The 27,047-nt window shown below is 36.2% G+C and overlaps 1 protein-coding gene across 1 annotated transcript; it reads right to left on the bottom strand.

Moving 5' to 3' along the window:
* Positions 1-27,047, bottom strand: RXYLT1 (ribitol xylosyltransferase 1). Its single transcript, XM_020990182.2, is given in 8 exon segments — positions 1-762; positions 765-1,036; positions 2,277-2,447; positions 4,151-4,465; positions 18,647-18,718; positions 19,977-20,079; positions 24,928-25,098; positions 26,658-27,047. Coding segments are annotated over 8 exon segments (1,431 nt in total). The 5' UTR covers positions 26,839-27,047; the 3' UTR covers positions 1-616.

Below are 27,047 nucleotides of genomic sequence, written 5' to 3'. Positions count from 1 at the left end.
TTAGAATCCAAGAAACATTTTAATTTCATTTCCTGTTTGAAGACAGGAAGAGTGTGGTACATAAATCAATATACATTTATACACATATCCAAAAGGTCAGAAAAGGCATCCTCAAGATAAGAACCACAGAATTTTAGAAAATGAGCAAACAGGGTGAGAAGAAGTTAGAATTCCTAAGAAAAAATTTAATTCCTTTTTCTGTTTGAAGACAGGAAGAGTGAACTACTTGAATATCCACTCTTTATATACACATATGCATTTTATATATATATATATGTTTATATATATATATATATATATATATATATATGTATGTATGTATGTATTTAAAAAAGAGAGAGGGTAAGCCCAGGCAGAAAAGCCATGGAATTTTATAAAATGGGTGAAAAAGGTGAGACAGTTAGCATTTTGGAGAAAATATTTAATTCTACTTCCTGTTTGAAGACAGGAAGAGTAAGCTTCATGAGGAAGCCCAGGATGAACTTTGCACCCAATGCTCAGTAGTCTAATAACTGTAAACTACAAAACACATTTTTCCTTAAAAACACACACATACACTAAAAGTTTTGAAAAGTACATTTTCATTCATATCTGAACTTTGAGGTCAAATTAACAACTAACCTTTGTTATCATTCATTAAAAAAGAGTGTTCTAAAGTTTTAATGAATTTCAGTTTGAGCTGTGCTTTGAAGTTTTGATACCACGCAAGCAGTATTTTTCTTCTTTCAATCTTTTCTTGTAAGCTCATATTTTCCTCTTTTTTAAAATAGCAGGAAGCTCTTTCCAGTCTTTAATGAAGATAAAGGGGGCCCCCATAGCCTTAAGAAGCTGCAGTGGAGTGCTAGGAGATGTGGATGCATTCCCACAATTGCCTGGTGTCATTACATCTTCTACAACAGGAATGGAGCCATAGGAACAAGCCTCATAAATTCAGTAACATTCTGTGTTTACTCCTACAGGGCACAACGTGAGATCACTCTGAAGTAAAGCATCTTGATAGTTCTTCAAACTTTCAGTTGTTTCTTGAGGCTTCCACCTAGAAAATAAGAAAAGGAATGTGAATTCTCACTCCATACTAATTCTATTCTTCAGAAGAAAAGATTATATCTTAATATCAAGAACTACAAATGGTTAAAAAAGAATATGTTGGTAAATAAGAAAATAAAAATCTTATCTAAAAAGAAATAAAAGCACTGTGACTTGCTGATGTTTAAGTCCATAATAAAAAAGTAAAATTTTGAGACTATCACTACAGATATTATAATTACCAATCTTTTTATCCAATAGCTTTTTAAAAACTCTTATGGCTAATATTTAAATATATTTTTCATATTTTTCCCTCATGACTGATTCAAAGAGTACTGTACTATTCATATATAATACTAAATTTACTTTAAAAGCTGAACTGGGAATAGACTTTGATAGTCTGGAACAAAATATCTACTAAAATAATTTTAATTAAAACTTCCTGAAGGTCTGGAATCAAGAGTACAATAATAAATTTTTTTCTAGCTAAATTTTACTGAAGGATTTTTTTTTAAAAGAAGAGAATCAGACAATTCAACTCCAATTTCCTACAAAAACAAATTTTAAAAAATGATTCTAAAATTTTTGAAATGAGAATCTTACATTGATATTCATGGACTGTTCTAGGTTTTTCCTCCTTAAAATATTTATTCACATATTGCCATGCAAAAAATATGAGATGGTCCACAATTCTTGGAATCATTATAATACCATTTATTTGACACTTAGGATGTGTTAAATGAAGCAACCAGAAGTTTGGTCTATCAGTTTTTCTTTCCTCCTATGTTTGCTAATTGCTCCTATCCTTCATTTCCCAATTACAAGGTACTGGGGGCACTGAGTTCACAGAAGCTGTGAGGGAACTGATGTAGTGTCAGCTACAGAATCCTGAAATAGCATGATGAATGCCAATGAGATGAACACCATATATTCCTGGCATTCCACATCTCAAGGATGTCAAATTAACCTAGAAAATGCCACTGAGCCAAGCTCTGGGAAATGGTTTTGCCTTTGACTGCCAGTATTATTCCAAGTCCACCCTAATGGAGCTTCTTTGCCCATCTTAAAGTCCTACCTTGTCTCTGTAAGATGCTTCTAAAAGCTTCGATACTATTGTATTTTTCTACAGATAAACTATACTGACAGTACAGTGATTATTTCTTGTGAACCCTCCATGAATGCCCAGGTTAACAAATCCTTCTGCCTGACTTTAGTTAACTAAGGGAATATGCAAAGGAAACAGAACTTACTCTTCTCTGGCTGTAATCCAGCACAACTTATTGTTTTTATCATGTTTCAAAATGTCCATTAGAGTCTCCCTTGATGAATTTTTATAAATAGTTCCTAAGAAATTACACAAGAATGATCTCTTATCATGCAACAATGACCAACTAGGTTCCACCACAGGAAAATTTCTGTATCTATAAAAATAAACATACAAATTAGTGCATAATATATCATACCATCTTGCATTTCAAAATAGGAATGAAATGTAGATTGAAAGATTAGGAATTATTTTTGTACATAATCTGAATTGTCATTTCTTACAAACCAAATGTTGACAAATCATCTTAAACAAATTACTCATGTTTGTGAATATTAATATTCATTATGTTAATTATTATATTATATGAATCTCTAATATATTTGTATTATATATTATATATGTTAATGACAGCTATTTCTATATTAGAAAGATTATCTACCTAAGGTGCATCTATATTTCCCTTTTATACTTCCCATTACTAATCTACATTTGTTGTGTAGGTCACATTCAAAGCTTTGCAACAATGACTTGTGTGTAATCCCAGCATGCTTCCTGGTAGGGAGGCTTAGAGGGCAACTAGGCCAAACTTTTGTATACAAGGACTCCCTTTTCAGGTTTCACAATATCCACAGTAGTTGTACTGTGAGTATCTGTAAATTAAAAGTACATTATCGGGGTAGCTAGGTGGCGCTGGATAGAGCACTGGCCCTGAAGTCAGGAGGACCTGAGTTCAAATCCGGCCTCACACCAAACACTTGACACTTACTAGGTGTGTGACCCTAGGCAAGTCACTTAAGCCCAACTGCCTAAAAGCAAAAATAAAAAAAAGTACATTATCATAAAAAGTTGGTATGAATTCGTGAACACTTTTAAATTAACTTGTAGTCTGTTAATCACAATGGCATTTGAAAAATAGTAATATCTATACACTTGACATTATTCAGTCAATAGAAGGCATTTTGCTTCTTACACTATGTCAAACTGAGTATTTTTTTGGAGCTAAATAAAGAAAAGCAATGATAGTGCATGGGTGCACAGAGATTTGTAATAATGATAGTGGATGCCTGTGGATTGGGGTCCACCAGTTGGGAATCACTGGTCCAGACCAACTCTTTCAATTTACAGATGAGGAAACTGAGTATTAGAGAGGTTAAGTGACCTGCCTACGGTCAAAGAACTAGAAACAGAGTAGAAAGAAGAAACAGATTTCCAGACCAGTGTTATTTCTACCACATTGCCTCTCCAAATGATAAAAAACAATTCTTTCTGCTAGTTAATCTAGTTTTCAAAAATTGCTATTAACAACAACAACAACAAAAACTATATAAGATGGCTTTCAGATTGACTCCTTACCCTTCCAGAAAATATAATAGAAACCTGTTGCATATTTCTAACGTGGATTAGGATAAACCAGAGACAAATCATATTTTTTAAAACCTAAAAAGTCTGGTGTAATATGATTAATCTATAAGGAGAATGCCAGCACTATCTTACATGACTGGTTACCAGGAGGCCCCATGTTATAATATACTAATACCTACCATACTAATATATCTCTTACTATTGTGTTTTATTAATTATATTGTATTAGATTTAAAATTTTTTAAAATATTTTACTTAAAGTTTTGAGTTCCAATTTCTATTCATCCTTCCCTTCCCTGAGATGGTAAGCAATCAGATATACATTATACATGTGCTTCTGTAAATTTTACCTGTCCCTAATGATCACAGACAGATAACTAATTTTCCTGTTCTGAAAAATCTTTAAACAAAGTTGACTGCATAATCTTCGTTTTAATGGCATAAAGATTAAAGTATTCAATTCTGAAAGACAATGTGATTACATTTTAGACTTACGTGGCTACCCCTAAGGGCCACTGGAAAATATCTTCTCCATTAATCCAGGGGCTATCATAGATTACAAAAAGTATTTCCACAAAGCCTCCATTTTTTTTAAGATATGGACTAATCCATTTGTTGTTGCAATGTTCATTTCCAAGTAAGACAACAGCAACGTGCTGGAGTTTCCGAGTGTCTATTAAAGTTTTTGTATAGAGTAACCACTGTGTGGCGAAAGAGATCTTTGTGTCTTCTCTTCCATTTAAAACAAGCACGACATAATCCACCTCAACTGAAAAGTATCCTGGGGTTAGGGCTGGACCAGTGATGAAGCTGTAACATTAGAACAAAGGAACTTGACATCTGGATATGTTAAGACATTTAATCTTCATGGAAAATCTTGTCAAAATTCTGCCCAATTCTTCATGGAAATCTTTCCTATAATTGTACAATTCATGTTCTTTTGAAGCCAAGCTTTAAATGACGGGGTCTGGCTGCAGACTGCTGCCAAATGATCACAGACTAAGCAAAAGAAGCACCCAGAATATTAAGTGTGAAGGTCAAAAGCAGAGACACATACCTGTCTTCATAAGCAGTTACTGAGTGCCTTCTATGTGTCAGGCAGTGGGATAACAAGGAGCTAATATACTACTGGAGAGACATTTATACATATATATGTATGCAAGCAAAATAAGTATAAAGTCATTTGGGGGGGATGGAAGAAGGGGAGGAGAGACACTAGAAGCTGGGAAAACCAGGAAGGGCCTCATGTAGGAGGTGGCATTTGAGGTGAGCTACAAAGGAAATGAGGGATTCTAACAACCTCTAAAAAGATGGAATGCATTCCAGGAATGGGAGACAGCCTGAGGAATCAGACAGAGATGAGAGATAGAATGTGATGTGTGAGTAGCAGTAAGAAGACCATTGTGGTTGGACTGATGTGCCAATGAAGGACTCTTCGGTAGTGTCTTAGGGGTCTGTGCTTTGGTGTCTGCAGCTTGACATATTATCAATGATTTGGATAAAATATAAATGGAATAGTCATCAAATTTGTAAAAGACAGAAAGGAGGGGAGGGACAGCTAAAACACTGTGTGACAGTCAGGATTCAAAAAGATCTTGACAGGCTAGACAGAGTTCAATTTAATAAGACAATTTAATAGGGACAATTATAAAATTGTGCACATCAGTTAAAAAAATCAACTTCAGAAGTATATTAAATCCAAGCTATCAATTACTATATGAAAAACTACAAAAAAAACTATATGAAAAATGCTTCAAATTACTATTAATTAGGGAAATGTAAATTAAAACAACTTTGAGTTTCTGTTTCACACACATCTGATGACAAATACAGGGAAGTGATAATTGTTTAAGAGGCTACAGGAAAACAGACATACACGTGCCCTGTTAGCAGAGCTGTGAATTGGTCCAGACATTCTGGTAGCAATCTGGAACTATGCTCTCAAAGTGACTGAACTGTGTGTGCCCTTTGACTCTGCCACCACTAGCTGGCTTATACCCCAAAGAGATCAAAGAAAAAGGAAAAGGACTTACATGTACAAAAATACTTATGGTAGCTCTTTTCATAGTAAACAAAAATTGGAAACTAAGGAAACTAATCCTTCTACTGGGAAATGGCCAAATTATGGTATATGAAATAAGGAATATTGTTGTACCATAAGAAATGATGAAAAAGTCAGTTTCGGAGGAAACTAGTTGGAACTCCACGAAACATTACAGAGTGAAATAAGCAGAACTAGGAAAACCTTTTATACAATGACACCATTATAGAAAAAACAACTTTGAAAGACTTTAGAACTCGGATTAATGCAATCCATGGGTCCAGAAGACTGAAGACAAAACATATTGGTGATGATCTTTTTTTTTTTTTGGCTGAGGCGATCAGGGTTAAGTGACTTGTCCGAGGTCACACAGCTACCAAGTGTGTTAAGTGTGTGACGCTGGATTTGAATGCAGGTCCTCCTGACTCCAAGACCAGAGCTCTATCCACTGCACTACCTAGCTGCCCCTGAGAGGTGATGAACTTAAAATGTAGAGAAAGACATATTTCCATTCATGGCCAATATGAGAGTTTGTTTTGTAGGACTATTCCTTTTTATGATGACAGTTTTATTTTTCATATATTTTTGTTGTTCTTGTTCAAGGGGAGGAGAGGAGACAATGTCAAGGACAGATAATAAATGCATGCAAAAATAAAAACATTTTTAAAAAGTATATGAACCATGTACTGTAAGAGGGTCTTTAAAATGAGGCTGTGAGGATAGTAACAACAACCATAATAATAATTAACATTTATAGAGCACTTATTTTGTGCCAGGCATTGTGGTAAGTGATTTACAATTACTATCGCATTTGATATTCACAATAACTCTGGGAGGTAAGTGCTATTATTTATCTACATTTTACAGTTGAGAAAACTGAGCGCACAGAAGTTAAGTGACTTGCCCAAGGTCACACAGCTAGTAAGTGTCGAGGATGATTAAACTCAGGTCTTCCTGACTCCAGGTCCAGTGCTCTACTCACTGTACCACCTGTGAGAGCAAGGTCATGGAGCAGCTTACTGGCTCTTTGGGATGATCGTGGACTGTGAGAAGGCTCTGTGTATCCAAGTGAGAGAGTCACTTAAAGCTCTGAGACTCAGGGATCTTAAAAGTCATTCTCCCTTCCTCTTTACAAGCCACTTTCCTCACAGCTTGATGCTTGAAATCCTTGCAAACTGTATTAGCGTGGATGTGTTTGTGTGGGCATGTGCATGCATGCACAGGCGTGTGTTGGCACCTACTAGCCCTCAACTGAATAGCTGATTATGACTGACCTGATAAGGATAACTGCTTTACAGGACAGCCTTTTTAGACTTACATACACATAACAATTGTGACGTTACTCACAAATCAATTTTACTTAATTTAGTTTGGGGGGAAAAGTTGAATTTAGGCCAAGAAAATGCTGGAGTTTTTGCTCATCTATGTAATGTAAATAACCTGTATGATTTCATTTTTTAGTTCTCGAGCATTTTTACTGGAATGTAGAAAATCACAGATAATGACTGCTCTTTAAAGGTATCTCTTTAAATGTAATTAATGATCTGATTAGCATTTATTAAATGTCTACTACATGCAGAAGACTATTCTAGGTACTTATAGAGGTATCAAGATAAAGAGCAAAATGTACACCATTTTCACATTTGAAGGTGCCTTACCAATGACTTTCAACTAGAGTTTAGCTGAACTTATTACTTTTCTTCTTTAAGTTCAAAAGATCTGAGATTTTTCCATAGTGGTGTTCCCTCTGATGCAACAGACTGTAGCCCTTCCACTTCTTAGATGACAGTAACAAAGATTGATCATCAGAAAGAAAACCTCCTAGCAATGAATTAAGGCATTACATATACTTTTAAATGCCCCTTCAATCCATCTTAAAATAAGTTGTTATATATTTCCTGAGATCACATATTCTAAAATCCTGAAGGTCAAAAAAAGAAAAAAGAGGGAACTGTGATATAGACAAAGTTCACTGACCTACTAACATTTCTGACTACTTATTAATATGAAAAATACGAGAAAATCAAGAATATTTTACAACAGAGACAATTTTTGACATATCCACACACAGTAGAGAACCTTCGAACCCCAGTCTGACAGAAGTAGACAAGGAAAAAGGCAGGTCACTCCTCGTGGCCCGAAGAATGAAAGAAAGGTAACAACTAAGGAGTTTAATTAGCCCAGGTCGGTATCCCTGGGAATTTCCACTGGCCAGAAGTTGGCTCTCTCCTCTTCTATACCTTCGTGACTTTACAGCCCTTATCCTGCTCCTTACACAAGGGTTTCTGTACTCTCCCCTCTCCTCCCTACCCTGCTCCAGACCCCAGAGCCATTGGTTTGGAGCTTGGTGAGCTCTCACTAGGACTGCTTGGCAGGTAGAAGAAGAGGTCTATTCCAAGAAAAGTCCATTTTGGGGGGCAGCTAGGTGGTGCAGTGGATAGAGCAATGGCCCTGAAGTCAGGAGGACCTGAGTTCAAATCTGGCCTCAGACCAAACACCTGACACGTATTAGCTGTGTGACCCTGGGCAAGTCACTTACCCCCAGTGCCTAAAAAAAAAAAGTCCATTTTGTCAGAGAAGACAAATGGTTTGGTTTTACAGTATTATAGTTCAGCTACATGATGGATTATATAAGTTTTTGTGGGTTGGCATTGGGACCCTAGTCACAAAAATTTATAATTCTAACAGTAAATGCATTCTAAATACTTATACAAAAACTTTTAAAAACATAACCAATTCCCAAGTTGGGGACTATCTACTACAGTCTCCTTAACTTAGGGACTTTGAGGTGGGGGGTGGGGAATTCCCTCCAGTGATGAGAATCAGCAATTCCTATGTAACTGATAGCCTCCAAACCACCTCAGGTGCAGAGAGACTGTCAACTGCCTTTGAGCACAAAGTTATTACGTATTTGAGGCAGGACATCTCAATCTATCTGACTTCAGGGCCAGCCATTGAATCACTGTTTCATTCTGCCTTTCAGTTGGGCACTTGCTTATAGAAACAGCTATCACATACTATTTTTTAAAAATCTAGCACAAACAAACAATGAATGTATGTTCCTGTGGAATCTGTGCACACATATCCTAATGTGGCTATGCATTAGGCATTCTATACCTATATGGTACATAAGGTCTATAAGTATATAGAGGGTCAGAACCATGTTGTGGATTGGTTTTATATATAGTATCTAACATAATTCAGAAAGGGAAAACAGGAATAACTCAATAATTCTGTATGTGCAGAATTTTTAGCTAATATGACTACCTTTCTGTAAGACTAAAGATAGCTGGAAAAACATTAAAAATATTTACTGTTACTGATCTGATTAATATCTTAACCCTAGTCTTAACCACCAAGTTATTTTGTAGAATACACTTTTATTTCATTTCTTCTTAAAGAATAATTGTTTGTAAAGATATTTACCTACTAACATTTCACTTTTAACTAAATAAGATAAAGATATGCTACATTAGGTCTTAGAATGAAGTAAGGAAGGAAAGAAAGAAGAATGGATTTGTAGAAAGTAAAATCAAAACAATTTGGTTTTTAAGTTACATGAAAGACATGACTGTTTTATCTGTCCATATCATGGAGGATGTTTTCGCATGCATATAAAAAAAAATGATTTATTCATTTCTTATTGGTATTAATTGCTCATGAATGCATTAGCAATTTTCCTTTTTTCCTCCCAAATGACCATAGAAAACTGCCAGAACAATGAATTTCACTTACAACAAGTTTCCAGTAAAACTGTAGGGGGAAAGTAAATTCACCTTACATCTAGAGTGAAAGGATGGGTATACATAGATAATGAGGATTTGGAAATCAATGCAGCTAGGCACAGGAAAGAATGGAAAGAACTGTGACCCTCTGTTAATAACTAGCTAGGTTATCACTATACCAATCAACAAGTGTTTCCTGAGCCCCCCGACTATGCTCTTGATACTGTGGAGGATAAGGAAGGAGAAGTGACAAGAGAGACAGCTTCAGCAAAATCTCACAAGACGTGTATGAACTGACACAGCGCAAAGTGAGTAGAAACAGGAGGACAATTTACACAGTAATACTACAAAGAAAAAATGTAAGAATTCTGATGTATGCAATCATGTATATCAATCATGCTGATGAATGATCATGGAGCACATTCCCTTCTTCTTGACAGAGGGGTGACAGACTCAAAATAGAGAATGAAGTATAAATTCTTAGACACGGCAAGCATAGATTTGTTTTGCTTATTTGTCACAAGAATTGTTTTTCTTTTTCTAAATGTGGGTGGGGAGGAGAGGGCTAGTAACAGTGTTTTCTCCCCAAAAGAAGAAATAAATAAAAAGAGAGTCATAGAAACATTTTAAAAGTGCACAGAAGAGAAGAGAAGGAAGTTCAAAGGGAAATTTAGGTAAGTAGGACAACTCTGAAAGTAACAAGCTGAATTTATAATTTATTTTTTAAAGCAAACTGCAGTGATTTGTGGTTTTACATAAAATCTTCTCTGCCTGTTCTACTTTTTTTTTGTATTCATGAAAATTCAGATTTATTTAAAAAACAAAAGACATGGTCCTTGAATTCAAAGAGAGCACAATCTAGTAGAAAGACAAAAATCAAACATATGAAGCAAGAATATATAATTAAATGATAAGTGATGGCTTGCATTATAAGTGGGAAATCAATGAGGACTGGCCAGGACATGGGGCATTGGAGAGGACATTTTAGGAAAAGAAAAGTGAACAATGAGAATGTGAATTAGTAATAAGACCAATCGAATTAGAAAGGAGGATACAGAAGAAGCAGAAAATGAGTTGGGTAGGGAGAAGATGGACTAAGATTATGAAAAGTCTTTAAAACTAGGCAGAGATTTTATCTAGCTTCAATATGGAAAAGAGAAGAGTCAAAGATGGCTCTATTTTTTCAGTCCTACCTAGATGACTGAAAGAATGTTGGTACAATTTACAGATACATAGAGGCTGAGAGGCACATGATGAAATGTTAAGTTTGGGATATGTCAAGTTTGACCTTAAGTCATAAATACATTTATTCATAAATTCAGGAAATTTCAAACTTCTTTTTTTTCTTGTTCTTAGTACAATATTGATGTTTAGAGAATAGGAAAAGGGAGATGTAGGTATCCAAAAAGTCCTTAGGTAATCTGAATTTAGGGAGCTTATAATTATCTTAAATTTGGGATGTACTCAGAATAAGAAAAATGGAAACTTAGAAAAGGGAATTTTAAAATCTACAAAACAGAAAACCTAGGTATTGACATTTTTAGAAGAAAAACTCACAATCATAAATACTAAGGTAGAAGGTTTTTTTTAATAATTAAAAAAAGTTACATTTTACTTTGGGATACAGACTGGAGCTATATTATTTCATTGGTAGAGGGAATTCTGTGGGCAAGGAAATTCCCTCTACCAATGCAGGTTGGAATCTTCTCTGCACCTCATTATCTTGGAGAGTTGCTTACATCGAGAACATTTAGAAATTAAAGTATTTGCCCCATTTACACAGGTAGTATTTGTCAGAGGGGAGCTTAAACTCAAGTCTTTTTGGCTTTAAGGGTAGTTCCTTCTCCATTATACTATACTGTCTCTCTAATAATTTTAACAACATCAGTAAAAAAAAATATATTAAATATCAGAATGTCCTGGGAACCTTTCAACATAAAGACTCTGAATAACTACATAGCTATATTTGCACAGGAAGGCAACCAATGGCCAGCCAATTTCCCACAGTTTCTCAGTTAAAATATCTACAGTTCAGTAATTGCAAAACTTTTGTCAAAAATGTAATTCATTTTGTAGTTATGGCTACTAATTAGCCACACTATTTAAAATCACTGAATTTTAAATGATAGCAAAATAATTAAAACTAAACTCAAAACAAATTATAATCAATTCATAAGAACTGGAAAAGTGAAATGTGACTCAGGTGAATTTCACAGCTTAGCCTCTGGCTAAGCTTTTCACCTTTTTTAGGTCAATGCATCACTTTCGGTTCTTGTTTTCTGTTCATCCTGGATTCTCATGCCTGGAGCCCTGGCCTAGCTCTCTAGCTCTTGAACTAGGTCCCCTGGTTCCAGAGTTCTAGGTAATTCCATGCCCTAGGCTCTCCCTACTCTAGTTTTTGGGTCTCGATGGCTAGGAAACTGAGGTATAAACCCTAGCTGTACAAAGGGCAGATGTGCACAAAGCACTCAAATACCTCTTTTAACCTCAACTCCCTCCCCAACCCATGTCCACAAAAGGAAGAAATTTAAATGAAAAAAAAAAAGTAAAAACATGACTTCATAGAACTTTTGCTTATTAAATTTACAGATGACATGAAGCTGGAAGGGATAACTAACAAGTTGGATGGCAGAATAAGGATCCCAAAAGATTAAAACAAATTAAAAAAATAATGAGCCAAATCTAATTATATGGATCCCTATGAAATTTTGTTTTAAATCATGTTTCAAAATGTCAGCTGCACAAGAACAGGATAAGGGAGGCAGGGCAGACAAGAGTTCATATGAAAAAGACCTAGTAAACTGCAAATGATCTAACAGCCTAACCTAGGAATAGTTTATATTTTAAATCCTCGTTTTCCCATAGTTGCTGCTCAGTTTAGTATGTTCTAAAGTGGCCAGGGAAGCATATGCTTAATTTACCCTAAGAGAAGAAAATAGTACCCCTAACGTGTCATTGCAGAAATCCTTCTTAAAATAGGCATAAGAGACTCCTTGTTTGAGGCGTGCTTTCAAGATAACATTCTACCCTACCAAGTCAAATGCTTTTTTTGTCATCAATAAGCACAACAGAATCTTATATTTTCTGCAACTTTTAGTCAAGTGCGTGATTCTAAAGATGTGGCTTAATGTAGACAATCATTTGCAAAAGCTTAGTTGTTCCCCAGCAGGTCAGCTAAGTAGCACAGTGGATGGACTGCCGGGCCTGGAGTTAGAAAGACTAATCTTCCTGAATCCATATCTGTTACTAGCCAGTTACAGACAGTTACTAGCTTTGTGATCCTGGGCAAGTCACTTAAATCTTTTTTGCCTCAGTTCCTCATCTGTAAAATGAACTGGAAAAGGAAATGGCAAACCACTCTAGTATCTTTGCCAAGAAAACCCCAAGTGGGGTCATGAAGAGTTGGACACAACTGAAAAACAACTGAACAAAAGCTGTTCCCTTCTCATATTTTCAAGGACGACTTTGATATTTATGTAGAACATTTTTATAGTGATTTATAAAGATGAGAAGATAAGTACACAGGCTAGTACCTATTAATGTCTTTGTCAGTAAGAATATTATTGGTCATTTTTTTCCTAACCTTTTCGAATCTCCATGATATAGTACAAAATAATCACTTAATACTCTAGAAATTGTGTCACCACCCGCACTGGTTCTTTCTTTGATCTGATCCAACCACTTTTCTCAACTTTTTATTTTAAGTGACCTTTCCACTTCTTTGTAGATCACACTAGGGCCTGAAGTTTCAGGGTTCAAAAGTGGAGTTCCAGCATGATTGGTGATGAAAATGGAAATAAAAGCTCTATTCCATTTTCTAGGATTTGTCGATTTCTTGCCAGCATTTTCTAGAAATACTCTCTGGGCAATATTAGTTTAGTTGAGTCTCACACTGAATTGTCTTTAGATGTGTTTTTTTCTTCCTTCCTTTTCATTATTTTAAATTGCAATGGGGTTGAGATAGGGCAATTTGACCAGTGACTTGACTGATACAGGAAACTCTCAGGTGAAGAAATTCCCTCTACCAATGAAGGTCCACACCTTCTCTGCATCTTACAGTTACAGAGAAGTGAGGTAATTTGCTCAGGGTCACATAGCCAATATGTGTCAGAACCTGAACCCAGATATTCCTGGTTCTAAGGCCATCTGTCTATACAACACTTCAATATCACACATAAACTGCCATGATCCTATACGGTTTTACAAATGAGTTTGTTTTCTAAACTGGTGTTTCCCTTAGCTGCCAGTTCCCTCTACTTAGGAAGGAGATCAAAAGGCTAAAATGGTTTTTAGCCAGCTCTTCTGGCTTCCTCTTTGGAGAGACTGTACTAATTGATAACTTTTTTTAGGAAACATTGATAAGATCCACATTTTTGCTTCCTCCACCCCAATCATTTCCTATTTTCTAGCGCTATTCTCTCGTTTGAATAGACTGATTTCAACTTGTAGCATTTGTAGGCCATGTCTTATTACTGAGATCTTTTTTACTAAGTCTATTCCTAATGACCCCAGCATGAGCCAATTCTATGATGTAATCCACAACAAAGCACATGTGTGGCTTTTAGGGCACTATCCTCAACACAGTGTAACAGTTAAATGATTTTTATGGAAACTCCTTATACTGATACAGATGGCCCATTTATCCCTATCATTTAGCTCTAGTTAACTTGGGCACTGAGAAGAGTCACAGTAAATGTCAGAGGTAAGACTTGAATCCAAGTAGTACTGACTCTGACACAGGCTCTCTATTCAATATGTTATGTGACCTTTCTTTTCTTCTCTTTCTTTTTTTTTTGGTTAATTCGTCGAATACAACATGCTTAAGTAGAGGAAAATGTCAAGCAGAATTCATTCTATAATTCTACTTCATACTATTGCTAGTGGGTAGCATGCAGTAGGTGCTTAATAAACATACCTTGGAGGATGTGTTACACAGATATCATCAATATTTGTATGACTAGCTTTATCACGAGTCTACTCAACTTATGAGAAGTTCTGATAGGTGAAATGCTATGTTCGCTTAAGCTCTGGAGAAATAGTCAAAGGAGCTGTCTAGCTGTTCTTTTTTTTTATTCCTCATGAGCTAAATCTCATGCTACTACTTTCTGTAGACTTGTAAAATGCTGAATAAAATATACTTTAGCAGTCTGATAGTAAGATCAGACTCTGCTGAAAGGAGAGGTTGAGAACTGTGTAGACTACAGACAGCTGAGGTCTACTGTGTGTTTTCTTCAATTTGGTGTTTGGTATTAAACTAAGAAGAATTTTGTCTGGCAGGTAGGAAGAGAATCATGACAGAACAGCATCATAAAAACCCAGGAGGAGAATATACAGAAGGAGGGGATGATTAATAGTGTCAAATTTTGCAGAGAGGTCAAGATGGATAAGTACTGAAAAAAGACCACCAGATTTGCAATTAGTATGTCACTAGTAACTTGTAGGGAGAAGTTTTAGGTAAGTGATGAGGTTGCGAGCAAAACAAGAAGTGATTATGAAATGATCAGAAGGAGAGAAAGTGCTACCAATGAGTATAGAAAGATTTTCCTTTTGGACTTTGGCTGTGAAAGGGAGAACGGTAATCAGATAGTAGGTTAAGGGGATAGTAGGATCAGGTAAAGTTTTTTGGGTGGCGGGGGGGAGACATGATCTGGGCATGTGTATAAGTAGTAGGGAGTTGGTGGATAAGGAGACATTAAAAATTACACAGGGATGGTCAAAAGGGAAAAATCCCAGAGGGGAGTTAAGAATACAAAGAGTCGAGACAGTGTTTTGGAGAAAGTTTCTCCAAAAATGAAGCAAAAGAAGACAGAATTAGGGATGACACTGATGTAATTTGGAGCATAACACGCTTACTTCCCCAAGGAGACCCTGTGAATCATCTCTCCATGTTTATGTGACTTTCTTTTGTCTTCTCATTTATTTATCTTAAGAATGCCAATATTGATGTGGCCCAAATTTTCCCAACAGCAGGTTGATTGTTTGTCACTAGACAAAAGTCTGTTGTACCAATAGTTAAGGCAGAGAGGCATTCTACTTCCTTTCTGCCAATCTTCTACGGTTGCTACTGAAGATCAGGGTTGAGGGCCTTTACATCTTTTTCTTTATTTCAAGGGTTGTCATGCCATGACCCTACATATAAACATATGGAGTTATCTTTGTTTATTTTCACATTCCCTTGTTCTCTTTCTCAATGGCTTTATTTCATTTGACTTAATTCCTGACTTTCAGTTTTCTCAATTTATTGACATTCTAAAGTCTTACATGATAACATTCCATGCTTTTGGTCATTCTTCACAATCCCTATACATAATTATTTTTAAAGTGTTACTGGTGCCCTTTGCTTTTACATTGCATTCATTTCAAAATGTGCCCCTCCTCCTTTCTTACTCAGTATCTTCCCTTGTAACAAAGATTAAAAAACAACAACAGAAACAGTTCAGCAAAACCAATTACTACATTAACTATATTCAGACAGCACATGCTTCGTTCCACTTGTAGTTTTAACAAAAAGTGGATGCACTGTTTTCCTCTCTTATCTGAGGCAAAGCTTGTACTTTATAGTTACTACCCTACACTTTAAAAATCTGCATTTATGATTTAAGCATTATTATTCAGAGACATGGATAAATTAGATAAATCAGGGAATGGATAAATTAGAAAGGTCTTTTCTTATATGATACTATATTACTTCTAAAGAAACTATCCTCAGTTATGGTAACTTGTGCTGCATACCTCTTGAAATTGCAAAGGTCCAATCGGATAAAGAAATATTTTTTTTCAAAACTATTGTATTTTTCTAAAACAAGTTCTCTTTTACATTCTTTCAAATAATGTGAAAAAAAGAACATGTTTATAAAGCTGATAGCTTTTTTTCTTCACTTATTTGATTCTAGTATTGATCTGGTTAAATGCATTCTCCATGGTCATCCAATCCCCATATCTTGGCTACTTAACTGGCCAAGTCTCATGAATTCTACTGCCATACTATCTCTTGCTTACTCCTCACTCTACCACGTGGCTACTAGCCAATCTGTGCACTCATCACGTTCACCCTGGACTATTTACAGTGTCTTCTGGACTAGTCTCCCTAATTTCAGGCTCCCACTTCATTAACGTATCCTCTATGCAACCACAACACAGGTGGAATCCTGTTACTTCCCTGCTCAAAAATCTTTACTGGCTCCCTATCATCGCCTCTAGGATAAAACAAAAAATCTTTAGCCTGACATTTGAACTGCTCTGCTATCTGGCTCCCCTCTACTTTTCCAGACAATATTACATTACGGTTTTGTACTCAAACTTTCCTGCCCAATTGAACCACTAACTGTTCCCTAAACAAGACATTCTGCCTTCTGTCTTTGTGTCTTTTCACAGGTTGTCTGTCCCCTCTGCCTAGACAGTACTCTCCCCTTTTACAATCATCAGCTTCCTCCCTGAAGGCTCAGTCCTGATGCTACCACCTCTGTGAAAACTTTCCTGATTTCAGTTGTTAAAGAGTTCTCTCCTACATTTACTTACCTGCACACACGGAATACAAACTCCTGGAGGACAAGAACAGATTTATTTTTGTCTTTGAGTTCCTAGCATCTAATACAGTTATACATATTAGGCACTTAATGAATATTTGTTAATTGAATTAAATAATTCATTTATATTTTTTTCACAAGCTTTTAGTGGCCATCTTGGTAACTCTTGCTTTTAACTAATTCTCAAAAGCATATTCCTACTGTGAATATGATAGTTTCATTTTGTTTTGATTTTTCTCCAGTAATTTAACACCCTAGGCTTTTTTCTCTCCAAGGTTTCCTTTTTCAGTTCCCAAAGTTCTTTGTATATAATATACAACTTAAATTTCTTTGTTCAAAGCAATTCATAATGTTGATGTGCTGTGACCTATTTTTTCCCTTCTCTTTTCTTGAATTGAGGAAATTGAAATTTGCTCCATACATATTATTTCCTAGCTCTAACAACAAAGGACAGCCAACCTTCACTGAGCAATTTAAGTATTACTAGATTGAGGTATTTTTAAAAAAAATATTCACAAGGAAGAGAAATGAGTCTGACATACATATTAGCTAGAACACTATAAAAATATAAAGCCTGATCATCCAATGTTTTAAAGGTTATATAATTTCAGTTCTACAAGACTGAATTCAATACAGATCTTCAATATTCATTCAACAGCCTCTTAAAAGTAAAGCATGCAGAGCACTATGTTAGGCACTGGGGGAGATACAAAGTTTAACTGAGATAAAAATCTTTCCCTCATGCATTTTACAATCTAGTAGGGTGCTAAGAAAGACACATAATTATAACATACAATATTACAAAGCAAAGTGCTACGTGAGATCCAAGGGCATATATTCTTATTGGAAAGAAAAAAAGATAGGTAGGTATTTCCTAAATGTTAGCTTACATGGATTGAAATGAATTGAATGTCCATACTGACATGAATCCATTCCTCTGAATGTATGTCAATTCACAGGTTATTAGATAAGGACCTCATATTTAAAGCTGATGGTCTAAAAGACTTATCCTTACTACTCTCTGCCTCTTTTTGTGTAATTCGACTCTCATCAATGAACAAACAGAAGCCAAGGAAGGGGAATAAGTAAGGTACCACAGAGGACTCTGCCCTTGGACAGGCTGGACCCTGGAGCCCTAGCTTGGGATCACATGCAAAGCATTTCCACAAGGACTATCCATTAAAGCTTGTGTGCTTCTGCTACAAACTTTCAGAACTAAAGGTTACCCCCAATGACTCACTAGAGGAAAAGCCTTTTGTAGAGGGGCCCTCTTAAACACCACCTGGAAGGAAAGATTCCCTTCCTCTTCAACCATGGCACTGGACAGAAATATTCTCTTATGAGAGCTAATAAACCTTGCCCAATTCTTTGACAGTACCAAAATAACAGTGCCACAAATTTTAAGAGTCTATACAGAGTGGTATAGAAAATTCCTACTTGATGAGCACATATTCAAATTTCTAAGAAAAAGTGGATGATTATCAAATCTTCAGATGACTCAAAGCCCAGAGAGAGAGTTAACATGTTAGATGACAGGGTCAAAAAAGATCCTGACAGACTAGAATGATAGGCTATCTCTAAGAAGATTAATGTAAATTGAAATAAATGCAAAGACCTACTTTGGGTTAAAAAAAATCAACTGAAAAAGTCTAAGATGGGGAAGAAATGGTCAGAAAAGCATTCAGTTTAAAAAACCTACCAGTTTTCATGGACTGCAAACTCAATATGCATCAAGAGCATGACAATGCAGACAAGGAGGTGAATGCAATACCTAGATAAGGAAAACTAAAATTTTATAGCTACCTTGTTGTTAAATTTAACAAAAAGTTTGATGCTTTTAAAGTGAGATTTTTTAAAAAAAGATACACATGGAAAAAATCTTTTAGGCAAACAAAAATGTATAATAAAGAATTTAACTGGCAATAAAAATTAAAGTGACATTAAGTATTTAAATATAATTGTTTCTTGATATCGGTGAGGAAGAAATAGAAACCTAACACAGTATCTTTGGCTCACATTTTCACAAGCAATACAATTTTTGCTAAATTCTTTTGAGTGAAAAATTGTGGAACTCTCTTCATTTTAAAAATCTTCCAGGAATAAAACAATTCCCATAAAGTCATGGATAAGGATATACAAAACAAAAACTTTAAAAAACTTAAACAAAAACATTGGTTTTACTGAATATAAAGGAATAATATGGTTCCCTCTGAGTATCATAACTCAATGTTCCAAACCTCTGAAATCATCTAATAAAGTTCATGTATAAAACGTTTTAACAAGCAAGGTCTCAGAATGTTAGTAACAGCCTTTATACTGATTTATTTGGTTTAAAAAAATAAACATGATTGTAATAAGAAGGGGACAAAAAAGAAAAATTCCATGTTAACCTCAAAAGTATCTATGTTAAAATACTCTGCCAATAAAAAGATATCTTCTCCACCTATACCCTCTAAGAAGGCCCCAAAGATTCAACATTACAATATCTAAAGCTCAAGGTATGCTTTTTACATGGTCAAGATATATCTTTAAAATGCAACAGGCAGGGGGAGCTAGGTGGTGCAGAGGATAGAGCACTGGCCCTGGATTCAGGAGGACCTGAGTTCAAATCCGACCTCAGACACGTAACACTTACTAGCTGTGTGACCCTGGGCAAGTCATTTAACCCCACTGCCTAACCAAAAAGCAAAAAAACCAAAACAAAACCAAAAAAAAAATGCAACAGGTATATGAGATTAGGCAACATGCTTTGGGATTTATTTAGTGCCATTTTGTCTTCTTGTCAAAATTAACTAGTAATTTAAAAATAACCAGTGTTTTAAAATTTCTCAACAAAATGTCCAAGGACACCATTTTAAATATTAATTTCTTATCCAAGATGCTTATTTCCATTTTCTTTACAGTAAGTAGACTGAATCAAAATTAATTTAGGTAAATAAATATATTGCCCTCTAACCAACTCTGTTCCTGCTTTAAAAACAAATGGTGCTGTAACACAATTAAAAATTAAAAGGTTGCACAATTAGTACCTGAAATATGTTCTTCCTGCTTTTAAGTTTCCTTCTCTCCACTGAGCAGTAACATCAGCAGGTTCAAGTAGGCCTTCAAAAATATGCTGCCACAGATAAAGTCCTGGTAACCAGAAAAATTTAAAAAAACACCACACATATATATATATTTATATATGTACATACATACATATATGGATATGTACATATAAGTGTGTATTTATAATACAGCAATGTCTAATGTAGGAAAGTACTTTAAATTTACTTATTTATTTCAATTAGCTAGAGAAACATTTCTTCTGCTTTGTTTCTTTATGAACTTTCATAACCGAGGACCAATTAGTAACTGCTTAAAATAAGCCCCATACTAAAAATAAACCTATCAGTGTTTCAACATTACTAATATTCTAAATACTATTTTATGGATTAGAATATTAGTCTCCATTGTTCTACTTCTTTGCAGAGGTTGTCATGGGGAAGGTGGTTTTACTGGGGTAGAACATAAAATGTCAATTTTTTTTCCTACTTATTGATTGGTTTTGTTGAATTTTATTTCTCTTTGATCTTTTTCTTTTTCTTTTTTATAAAGAAAGAAAGGGAGATAAAAGGGAAAATGTAGGCAACCTTATTAAAAAAATACAAAGTCAACATTAGTAATTATTAAAATTCACCCAAGTATATACAAAACATATAATCAAAATTTCATCTATAGAAACCCATGAATATTTGGGTGGAACACAGTTTTAACATCTAAAACTGGGCATTACATAAGTGATTAAATTGTTCTGTCTTGCTTAACTTAAAAACATATCCAAAATTTGCTCTAGGATCCTATGTTCCAGTAGAAAAGACAACTAGGTGATACATAGTTACAGAATAAATATAAGGAGAATAAATACAAATAGATACAAAGTAGTTAAGTGCAAGGCTGTTTGGGAGAGAGGGCATTAGCAGTTGAGGGGATTATGAAAGGCTTTATGGTAGTGCTGGGGCTGAAATTTCAAAGGAGAGGATTCTATGCAATGAGGTATGGGAGACATGGAATACACCTCCAATATTAGAGAGAGTCAGCACCAAGGTGTGGGAATGGGAAATAGAATGCCACATAAGAGAACACAGAGAAGGCCAGATAAAGGGAAAGGATTCATATGTACCAAATTCAGAGAACTGCCAAAGTGATATTCTTTAAGCACAGGTCTGAAAATGTCATTCCCCTTGGGAAATGATTCCTTCCTTTCCTACTGCCTTTAGGATAAAATTCAATCTCCTCTGGGATTTAAAGCCTCTTACAACCTGGTTCCTATCTACCTTTTTATGTTTGTCACGTGTTATTTCTCTTGACAAAATCTACAGTCTAGTCAAACCAGTATTGTTGCTGTTCCTTCTATGCCTTTGTTCTGTACCTCCGTTGACAGTTCCTCTGCTTGAAATGAGCATCTTAAACTCTGCCTTTTGGAATTCCTGGCTTCTTTCAAAGCTCAGCTCAAGTGTAACCTACTTGAAATTTTTCCTGATCCTCTAGCCTAGATGCTATGGTTTTCCTTTTGAAATAAGCTTATATTTAATTTGTATTTATTTATATGCATGCATATTGTTTCCTACCAAAAGAATATAGGCTCTTTGAGGTCAGGGAAACTTTTGTTTTTGTATGCGCAGAGGCTAGAATAGTGTCTGGCACAGAGTAGACTCTTAATAAACGCTTACTGAATGATCTGGGAGAAAAAAAGAAAGAAAAATTGTCTACATTTTAACAGGACAGATATAGAAATGGTTATAGACAAATAATTTCAGGTGCCACTGTATAGGTGCAGATCATCTAAAGGTTAAAGTATAAATACTGAATTAGAAAATGGGTCAAGGATAAGAAGATGACACTACATTCAATTTTAGCAACTCCAAATTTGCTTACTGAGAGATGCGAACATAAGCACAAGTTATCTCTTGTTGCTTAAAAAACCAACCAACTGGGGGCAGCTAGGTGGTGCAGCGGACAGAGTACCAACCCTGGAGTCAGGAAGATCTCAGTTCAAATCCAGAGTCAGACACCTGACATTTACTAGCTGTGTGATGCTGGGCAAGTCACTTAACCCCAATGCCTAGCAAAAAACAAAGCAGAACAAAAAACCAACCAACCTTTAGCCAAGTAGAAAAAAATAGAGCCTTAAAAGTTTTTTGACAGTATGTTCTCTGTTGCATATGTTAAAGTCATCCAAGATTTTATAATGGGTGAGACTATGGAGATAACTTTGGGAGTGAGAAGAATATTATATTTGTGGTTTGGAAAGTCCCTGGTAACCTCTAAGAAAATGTGCTTCCTAATCTGGAATTATATGAAGAGGGCGATTAAAATGTCCATACCCTGTGACCCTGATATTCCACTGGGAGCCACAGACTCCACTGGAAAGGCAGTGACAAAAATAAAGTACTCATATACAACAAAACATGCATAGCAGCACTTTTTGTAGCAGCAAAGAACTAGAAGTAAAGTCTGTGTCCACCAACCAGGGAAAAGTTAAACAAATTGTGGCATATGAATGTAAGGAAACATTATATTCATCAAGAAATACATACATTACATTAAGAAATGTTGAACACTGAAAATCAAGGGAATACTTACATGAACTAATGCAAAGTGAAGTAAGCAGAATTAAGAAAACAATATATACAATGAATATAATAATATAAATGATAAAAAAGAGCAAAATAATCCAAACTAAACGTTACTAGAGTTTCATGACCAAAACTGGACAGAGAAGAGATATGACAAAGTACTTCTTAGCTCTGAGTGCTGTAAATCACGACGACTGATTCTGATATGGAACACTGCATATACCAGACTTTTTCAATATACTGGTTAGTTTTGAACTTTTTCTCCTCTTTTTTATTTTTCATTATAAAGGATAACTCTCCAGAAGAGAGGAAAGATATATTGGGAAATGTAGGGTGATGTAAAACTAAAATCAATATCAATTTTTTTTATTAAATATCAATACAATTTTTTAAAAAAGAACAAAAGCTTCCATGTCTTTGCTCATGTGTTCTTCACATTCAGTGATCTCCTATCTCCTTCTTGGGTTTGGACCACTGTATATAATGTCCGACTTTTTCAATATGTTAGTTTTGATAACTTTTTTGTTCCTCTTTTTATGTAATTAAAAAAAATTTTTATTGTAAATTTGACTCTCCGGGAGGGGGAAAAGATGCATTAGGAAAGGTGATATACAAAAAAACTTGTCAATAAAAATGTATTTTTAAAAAACCCTAATGTTTCCATATCTTTGCTTTCACCTGCACTACATTTCCATGTTTTCTTTCTTTTATACGAGTCCTAACCATTTTTCAAGGCCCATCAAAAGACCCACTCAAACCATGCTTATCCTCCTTGGCATTCCAGCTATCCAAACTGATCTTCATCTCTTTCAGTCTCTTACAGCATTTATTGTCCAATGTGCACAATCAACATTCAATTTCACACTTTTTGGTGTTCCATATTGTTTTATGTATTTTTAGTCCAATCTTTCCAATTTTACTGTAAGTTTTATGAAGGTGTAGACCAAATATTTTATTTCTGTGTTGCCCACAATGCTTACACATGTAGAAAAGATAGATGCATTCAACAAATATTGTTGCCTACTGTATACATAACATGATGCTAGGCAGTGGAGGAGACGCAAAAGTTGATTCCGGCCCTAAAGAAGGTTATCATCTCAAAGGAAAAAAAACCAAAACACTTTTCTCTCATACAACCAAGTGGGTAAGTATTAACATCTCCTGAGCAGGCAGAGGAGATAATTCAGAAGGGCCGAGGGCCAGATAAAGCTGGGATTAAAATCTAGGTCTTCTGATTAAAAATCAGTGTTCTTCTAAAATACGCTACCTTCCAATATATCATACTGGCCATTCAATAACTACTTGTTAATCCAATTAGGTTGAATATAATGATGCTGTATTTCTCTCCCTAAAACTATACCCTAATTTTTTTTTTGGACCTAACACACAATTTCATCAGTGTGAGAAACTCCCTCTCCTAATGCATATCTACAACAATTCAGCAACGTAAGGGTCTTAGAAAGTTGCCTGTACCACATCTAGCCAGAGCCCAGCTGGTAAAAGTCAAAAGCAAAATTTGAAGTCAGATCTTCATATCTTCAAAGCTAGCTGTCTATCCACTATGTTAGACTGCCACTCATTCTAGTATTGTAGTATTATTAAAGTGCATAAGAGAAAATATTGATTACCTTTTGTGTATACACACACACACACACACACACACACATATTTATATAAAGTTGAAAAATAGCAAGGGAACTTTGAAAAAGAATTCTAGTAAGTTCCAAAAGAACAATTTATACAATTACTACAATATTGTAAAGAAAAACATCTTTGAAAGACTTAAGAACCATCTGACAGAGAGGTGGGGGACTCAAAGTTCAGACTGAAATAAACATTTTCTGACATGGGTAATATACAGATTTATTTTGTTTGTTTATGCCTATTTGTCAAAAGGTTTTTTTTAACTGGGGGAGTAACTTAGGAGGGTAAGGGAAACAACTATAGTAATAAAAGGAAAACAAGAAAAAAGTCATTGTAGCAGTTTTTAAAATGCACAGAAGAGAACAGAAGGCCTTCAGGACACACAGACAAGCAGGACAGCTTTGCAACTAACATGCTGAATTTTGTAAAAATACAAGCTGGATATATAATGAGAGATTTGTGGTTTTGTGTCCAAATCCTTTTTGTTGTTGTTTTTTCTGTGTATATGAAAGTGCCCATTTGTTGATTTTGGCTGAGTTCAGAATAACAAAAAATTTTTTAGAATACTTCCAGTACTACCATATCATATATACTCTTAAGAGCTTAATAATCTAGTCAAGAATGAAGATAAGATGTACTCAAAAATACCAATTTAATATAATGTTTACAAGCAAAATTATTTTGTGATGTATTTTACTATGTAATTTATACAACTCACCAATGGCAGCCTTGCCCCAGATCTGTACCCTGAGGTCTATTTTTCCTTTCTGAGATCTCTTTTTCTCAAACAACTGAATATTACTTTCATATCTATGTTGCAAAGCAAGCTGCTCAATTTTTTCATCTGCTTCCCAGGGATTCCATTCCTCATTTGTCAAAGAAGAAGGTTCTGTGTTTTAAAAAGTTAGAGTATTGACAAGCATGTTAACATGGTTATCAGAGACAGATTCAGGAATTCCTTATGAAAGATTACCAGGATAGGTACGGGGAACTTAAAAATGTATATAACTAAGGGGAAATTTTAATGTAGGGGCAGGACATAATTTTAAGGTATAATTCACACTACTTGAGCTGTAGCTTTCTTCAAACAATTTAAATATTGGCTGTATCTACTTTTACCAGAACTTTAATAGTTTATTGTGGAAATGATGAAAAGCAAAATCTGATTCAATACAATGGTGTACAATTTAAAATTTTAAAAGCAGTAGCTACTTCATTATTTGATACATTTCTAAGGTCTGAAAGAGCTTGAGAATTAAAGGGGAAGGAATATAGATTTCCTCTCCAAAAGTGGCTTGTCAAATATGCTGATGTTGTATATCAACAGTGTACATTTATGTTTTACTATGTCCTTGTCGACTGTTACATGTATAATCCCGTGCATAAAAACACTATACTTCAAAAAGACAATGTAACATTTATTCAACTGTATAAATACTACATCCAGGCTGTCACAGAAACAACTAAGTTTCAAATACTGGTGTAAAATTCCGCATGACTAGAGTCCAAAGGGAAAAATATCTCCCCAGGTCTAGTCCTCACTCCATTTATCTTAATATGCTTAGTTATAAAACACTGTAAGAAAGACCATCCTTCCTGATAACTCATTAGGGTGTAATAGAAGTGCGTCTCCTGTATTATAGGTAGAACCTAGCTAGCTTGACAATGATTCACCAGATTTAGCTCTAAACACAGGAGAGGAGACCAAGATATGCAGAGTACTCATCTTTCCTGGAATCAGCAGGCTTGGGTTCAAAACCTGACTGTGCCACTTAACTTAGCACTAGTGCCATCTTGGACAGGTTTCTTTTCATGGCCTCAATTTCCTCATCTGTAAAACGGGGTAAACACAATTTCTAAAGGCCTTTCCTCCCCAAACCCGTCTAAATTCTACGATTACATGATAGGAACAATTTTCAAACCACATTCCTTAATTTCTCTCTTTTTTAAAAACAGATATCTCATTTGAGCCTCATGATGACCCTGTGAGGTAGGTGCTATTATAATCCCCATTTTACAGATGAGGAAACAGACACATGGGGGTGAAGTGATTGCCCAGGGTATTATGATCCCAATTTTAAAGTTGGAGAAACTGAGGCGGATAGCGGTTAAGTGCCATGCCCAGCTCAGAGCTCTGCGCACGTGGAACCCCCGGGGTCCTTGAGGGTGGCGGAGGGGGCGTGGCCAGACAAGACGGCCGCAATGACGCGAACGCGGGAGGGAGGGGTCGGGCCGGGCCAAGCCTACCCGACCTCGCAGCTCCCCTCCCTCCCCCTCAGGGTCGGGCGGCTCTTCGCTCCCGGTCTCCTCCGCGGGCCGCCGCCCGGGCCCGGCTCCCCGGGTGGGGACGGAGGGGGAGCCAGGAAGGAGGAAGAGAGAGAGGAAGAGAGAGAGGGAGGGATGGAGGGAGGGGGAAGGACGAAGAAGGGGAAGGGGCGGGTTGGTTACCTCCGCGGCTGCCGCGCCGACTCTTTCCTGGGGCCGTCCCATCCCTCAGGCCTCGCGTGGAGGTTGCCGCGCCCCGGCGGTCTCGGCGACTGCCGAAGAAGACGCTGTAGGCGGCGTAGAGCGAGAAGAGGCAGTAGGCGGCCACGAACGCCGAAGCCAGGCGCTTCCGCGTGAGCCGCATTCCGCCTCAGGCCGCCAACGCCGCCGCCATGGCGCCTGGAGCAGGAGCGCAGACCCCGCCCGCCGCGTGCAGCCGTCTCCCCACCCCCACCCTGGGAGGCGGAGATCCCGCTGTGGGCCGAGGGCCCGGCGAGCGTCCCCAGCCCGGGCCGCGGCAGCCCGTGCGGCCGATTCCCGGTCTGCCGCCGCGGGAGGACTCGGCGAGGCCGC

The sequence above is a fragment of the Phascolarctos cinereus genome, unplaced genomic scaffold, assembly GCF_003287225.1.
Source record: "Phascolarctos cinereus isolate Bilbo 61053 unplaced genomic scaffold, phaCin_HiC Scaffold_1;HRSCAF=81, whole genome shotgun sequence".
Classification (NCBI taxonomy): Eukaryota; Metazoa; Chordata; class Mammalia; order Diprotodontia; family Phascolarctidae; genus Phascolarctos; species Phascolarctos cinereus.
This window is presented reverse-complemented; position numbering and strand designations above follow the sequence as displayed.